The sequence below is a fragment of the Oncorhynchus keta genome, chromosome 29, assembly GCF_023373465.1.
Source record: "Oncorhynchus keta strain PuntledgeMale-10-30-2019 chromosome 29, Oket_V2, whole genome shotgun sequence".
Lineage (NCBI taxonomy): Eukaryota > Metazoa > Chordata > Actinopteri > Salmoniformes > Salmonidae > Oncorhynchus > Oncorhynchus keta.
Genome location: NC_068449.1, coordinates 39,273,335 through 39,279,334, shown reverse-complemented (window position 1 = coordinate 39,279,334; position 6,000 = coordinate 39,273,335). Strand labels below are relative to the sequence as shown.

The window sequence follows — 6,000 nt, the reverse complement described above, 5'->3', positions numbered from 1 at the left end:
GGCTAGGTCGTAGTTGTAAATTAAAACTTGTTCTCAACTGGCCTACTGTCACGGCTGATTTCCTCACAGGAAACAATCACCCCAAAATACCCAAAGAATATGGCTGCCTAAATATGGTTCCCAATCAGAGACAACGATAGACAGCTGCCTCCATTGAGAACCAATCTAGGCAACCAAGACATACAATTTACCTAGATAGAAAACAACCCCATAAACATACAAACCCCTAGACAAGACAAAACACATAAAACCCCCATGTCACACCCTGACCTAACCAAAATAATAAAGAAAACAAAGATAACAATCCCCCCCAAAGGTGCGGATACACCAAACCCATAGGGGAGGGTCTGGGTGAGCGTCTGTCCATGGTGGCGGCTCTGGCGCGGGACGTGGACCCCACTTCACCATAGTCTTAGTCCGCAAAATAATAAAGAAAACAAAGATAACTAAGGCCAGGGCGTGACACCTACCTGGTTAAGTAAAGGTGAAATAAATAAATAATAATACATTTGATTTTCATAACCATTTAAATATTCAAATAAAAGTATTTGTTTTGGGCTGTGTATTAAATACACATGTGTAGTGCATTCGGAAATGATTCAGACCCCTTAACTTTTTCCACGTTACAGCCTTATTCTAAAATTGATTAAATTATTGTTTTCCCTTATAATTCTACACACCGTACCCTATAATGACAAAGTGAAAACAGTTTTTTAGAATTATTGCTAATTTATTAAAAAATAAAAGCAGAAATACATTTTTTACATAAGTATTCAGACCTATGAGACTTGGGCTGCATCCTGTTTCCAAACATGATTGGATTCAACCTGTGGTAAATTCAATGATTGGACATGATTTGGAAAGACACACACCTGTCTATATAAGGTCCCACAGTTGACAGTTTCATGTCAGAGCAAAAACCAAGCCATGAGGTCAAAGAAATTGTCCGTAGAGCTCAGAGACAGGATTGTGTTGAGGCACAGATCTGGGGAAGGGTACTGTTAAGGGATTTTTTATCAATAATGACTAATTATGTATACATTTCAATCAGGACTGACTAATCAGAATACTATTATGTTACTGTGTAGATGTATGAATTTTATTTTAATCCTAGTACTGAATATAATGTGTGTAATTATAATCAAGAATTAGAACAATGACTGTCTGTTCCTTGGTAGAAACGAATGAACTGGCTAGAATGCTTATCTACACAGGAAGACCTTGGCTCAGTCATAAATTATCTATACTGGTGGGAGTCGATGTAGGAAGGCCTGAGAACTATACTGCCATTGTACCAGAGTGGAGAAGAGATGGGACAGTTCGAAAACTAATGACGTAATTTTCAGTTTATAACCTGTGGTAAATTGTATCGTGTTCAGTACTCTCGAGAATAAATGCGACTGATTGATTTTGAGACTGGTCGCTGTCCATTTTATGCAAATAGGGGTCTTACAAATTCTTAGGAGTGGGCAGAGTTTTTAATTGAATTGGTTAAATAAAACATAAAAGGAATTTAATTCCTGTAACAGGTACCAAAACATTTCTGCAGCATTGAAGGTCCCCAAGAAGACAGTGGCCTCCATCATTCTTAAATGGAAGAAGTTTGGAACCACTAAGACTTTTCCTAGAGCTGGCTTCCCAGCCAAACTGAGCAATTGAGGGAGAAGGGCCTTGGTCAGGGAGGTGACCAAGAATCCAATGGTCACTCTGACAGAGCTCCAGAGTTCCTCTGTGGAGATGGGAAAACCTTCTCTGAATACATTTAATTAAACCCCAGAAAACACACCCACTGGGTAGCCCACCAATTTAATCAGTTGTTTTTTGTTTAATTAGTTTTTCTGTTAATTTCTTCCAAGTAATTCCTCTAAATATGGTGTACCTTTAATTAGAATTTGATTGGCACAAGACTAAAATGTAGACTATGGAGAATGCGCTCAGAACACAGAAAGATAGCCATGAAAACATATGTACACATTATTACACATCATTTATGTTTAGGGAAAAATCACAGATCCTACTGGAAAAAAATAGAGCTTTTACGCACAAACCCCCAAAAGTTGGTTTGATTCATTCTGAAAGTTGCCACATTCAGTTCATCAATGGTAACATTGGAAGTAATGTAGCCTACACTATATTTATACTATGGAGAATAGCATGCAATGGTACGATATAATAAATATACCCTAATTGCCTGCACTGATCATGGAACTGTGTGATGGCAAATGCCAAGTCTTGTACCATGCGTCAAGTTCAGGTTTGAGCGCCATAATGAGCTCCATAATGAGCTCCATAATGATTTATTAAACCTACATGTCCACATTCGTTTTTTTACTATAATTTGTATTTGGCCTAGTATCCACTATTACTTGACCCTCAGCCAAAACCACAAGGATGTGACAGCGTTTTACAGAGGAAAGAAATAAAGGTTGGCTGAATCAAACAATGTAATGGAATGATACTAATGCAGGGAAGGGAACAAAAACTAAATGAAAAGTTATATATAAATGGTTATTACAAAAGGCCGCTACTGATAGCGGCTAATAATATTTAACATAGCCTATAGCCTAGACATTTAAGGAAACCGTTTGGGCATATGATTAAAACATTTGGCATGTCTCTTTGCCTTGTTGACATTTACCCCCATGCATAGGTTCAAGGTCAGAAACGCATAGGGAGAAAAGTGCAGAAAAGGGGGACCAGTTCCATTTATACATGCGCAACTTTGGTCTGAATTTCCCCCATAGGGCCTAAAGCAAAACACTGCTATTTAAAATCATAAAGGCTCAAATAGAGACAAACACAAAAGCAACGTTACGGAATGGCCAAACCTACAAGCTATCCTCTTCAACAGAGAGCAAAAACAATGACAAAGAATTGTCTTTTTCCTAAGTTGGCAGTGTCCAAATGATAATTTTTGGTCATATTAGAGTAACTACAAAAACAGGAGGTTTTGAGAAATCATTCAAGAAAAAGAGAAAGATTTATAGCAATGCTGTTGGCAGCAAAACATCATTACCACGTTGACCTGTTTGGATGAAGCAAATCAGAGCAACTACCACCCTAGCTACCAAACCCCACCTACGTCAACATATGCACAATGCATAGCCTACTGTACATCACACTGGCACATTTGCCAATGTATGTGGATAGTTTGGGTGTAAAAAAAAACTTTAAAAAACAAGATAAGAACAAGCGTATTGTATTCGCCAGTATGTTTGAAGTCTTTCTAAATGTTTCCTAGGTCAAAGCAATTACATCACACTGGATATAAGCACTTTCAACGTCAGCATATTTTCCAATTAGGGTATAAATGTAGGATTATTTCCACATTGAGAAATAATTAATGGGGCTCAATGTCCCTTGAAAGTGGAATTGAAAATGTATCACACAAAACAGTTGTGTAGATCGTACGGTTTATTTGACTTTAAACACAGGATCTCAATAACAGCTAAGCACATCGTATATAAATCTGTTTCATTGACTTAACATCCCTAATTCGCAAATCATACTGCATTCATACAGTGTAAAACTGTCAAGTTAAACTATTCAGATACTTTAGACAAACAAAGTCATTGTCAGTTTTGAATGTATGTTTCAGTTGAAAACCTAACCGTTCTGCCAAACATAATTTACAGCATTAAAAAAATAAAAAAAAGCCACAAAATGCCGAAAATGAAATAAATACAAAAAACAAGTGGTTTGATCCAAAACAATTCAAGTCACTAAATAACATTTGAATATCTGTAATCGTACCAGTCGTATGTGTCTGGACCTCTCCATGTAATCTGTCCCACCTGGCTGTGTTCTCATGACCTTCCATTGTATTGTCGTAGCGTTGTTCCTTTCAATTTTGGTGTTGCTGTTCCTGTCCATTAGTGTTCTGTATTATGTCACGTTCTACGTTTTGTGTGGCCCCCAGGAAGAACAGCTGCTGATTCTTCAGTAGGAACATGCCACCCAATGAGTTCATACATCTGACAGACACATCACACATTGTATTCCATCTCTATTTCTATTCTACACTATAATCTTTAAAAAAAATATTGATAACCATTATGTGGTCAAAATGGTTATAAAAACATTGCTTGGTCAGAATGGTACAATCATCAATTGTATTATACGTTATAGAGCTTTGATGGTTCCTCCTCAGGCCTGGTGTTTTCTATAAAAGTCAGACATTTTGTTCAATTCTTTGATGAAAAAAATCAAGTACAATTTGATTTCTTGAATATTATAATTATTTTGTACTGGTTTAATGTTAAATAACGTTAGTCCAATCCATATTAGGTACCAAAGAGCCAGAAGAAATCAACAGTATTTTCCTCTTTTTTTAAAAACAGCTTTTTTCCCCTTTAACAAAAGACAGTGTATGCGTTGCATGTAGTGGACTAGAAAGGGAATAGGGTGCCATTTGGCATACACTGTCTGGAACAGACAAGGGTGTGGGTGTGGGAGAGTTGAGGTTTAAAATGAGGAGGGAGAAGCTTATTATTTCTCATTGTATAGCTAATGGCCAGACTACCAACGTCAACAAGTTGTGTGTGTTGGTCCTTTATACTGATCCCACACTGTAAATCTCATTTTTCAAGGCTCAATTGTTTTTCAAATAGTCCGCAAACGTGAGCATATTTTTTGTAAATTAAGCAGAGGTGAACACTCTTGTTACAGGAATAAACACAACAATCTAAAGACTAAAACACAGACATTCGAAGAGCGACATCTTCATATGAACCACAAACGATATCCTCTCCCACTTCTTCCGACCAACTGTTACCCCTTTTACCTATGGTCCCCTTCCACAAACGAGCATCTCCCATTCATCATGGTTAAAAATAAATGTCACGTGTATATGCAACAGAATCCACTCCTGGCCAAAGGGAATGAGGGCAAAATAAAACAATGGCCATTTTCAGGTGTAACGTAATGTATGTGGAGCTAAATATCGTCTGTACCACAACTCCCACAATACCCTGTAGTTTCTCAGTCCTGGATCATGTTCAGTAGGGTACACTGTCGCAAAATCGTTTGAAATGGAAAACTAAAATGAGCATTTCTTATTTGACACATCCAGGTATAGATCCTCCTTGTTTCAGTCAGTTTTCTTCCATTCATTGGCTAAGGAACATTACCATGTTTTCCCAGAGATGCACTGGAACAGGGGGTTGATTGTTGTTTCTGTATTCACAGTAGAGTGGGTCCTTTGGTTGTGTAGGTCATGGAGGGAAAGTGTCTGCTATCCACGTCCCACATCTTCCTGGCCTCAGCCCCAGCTTCACAGGGCCCCAGAGGGGAGCATGGTCCTGTGGGCTGGTTCTGGGCCCCAGGGAGGATGGGTGTCCAGTAGTTAATATAGCTGGCCATTAACAGAGTCAACTCCAGGATCTGGGAGGAGAGAAGAAGGAGGGAGGACAGGAGGAGACCGTGTAGGGGAGAGAGAGGAGGAGAGAGCAGAGGGGAGAAGGCAGGAGGGGAGAGGAGAAGACAGAGTAAGGAGGGGGAATTGTTTAACCATTTTAAATGATTGAATTTCATTTGATCCAAGGGAGCTTGGATGCCCATATGCTCACATTTAGAAGTTCAGTTTAAAGAGAAAACCATAGAAATAACATGATATTGAGCAACCTGTCACGAATACAGCAGGCCCTTATTAGCACGTCCTACAGTAGTAAATTGACTCTACTGTATGCTTAGGCCAGGCATCAACCCAACACATTAACAACTGATGGCTCAAACCAAAATCACCGTTTAAAGACGATTTCAGTGAACTGGTCATTTATTTGTGTTTCTTTGAATCGCTCCCTTTGGCTCCTCTGAGGCAGAATAGATGAAATAAAATTGAGAATCAACCTGCTTTCTACATCTGCCCAAGGCAGTGGAGGGTAACCTTGCTATTATATCACGTAATATGAGATTTTATCCAAAGCTATTTAAGGTACAGTGATGTGATCCCTGTGCGAAATTGAAACCATGACCCTCTGGTTGCTGCTTGTGGACCGCGCG

General features: G+C 38.7%; 1 protein-coding gene across 2 annotated transcripts in view; it reads right to left on the bottom strand.

Annotated features, from left to right (window-relative positions):
- Positions 1 to 338: 338 nt before the first annotated feature.
- The window catches only part of plekhh1 (pleckstrin homology domain containing, family H (with MyTH4 domain) member 1), a 73,173-nt gene continuing 67,511 nt past the window's right edge, over positions 339 to 6,000 (bottom strand). The window contains exon 31 of one of the 2 annotated variants that reach the window (XM_035743567.2): positions 339 to 5,382. In XM_035743567.2, the coding sequence (XP_035599460.2) occupies positions 5,182 to 5,382 (201 nt within the window). In that variant the 3' untranslated portion in view covers positions 339 to 5,181. The remainder of the gene's footprint in view (positions 5,383 to 6,000) is intronic. The other variant, XR_008086305.1, reaches the window with a different exon arrangement.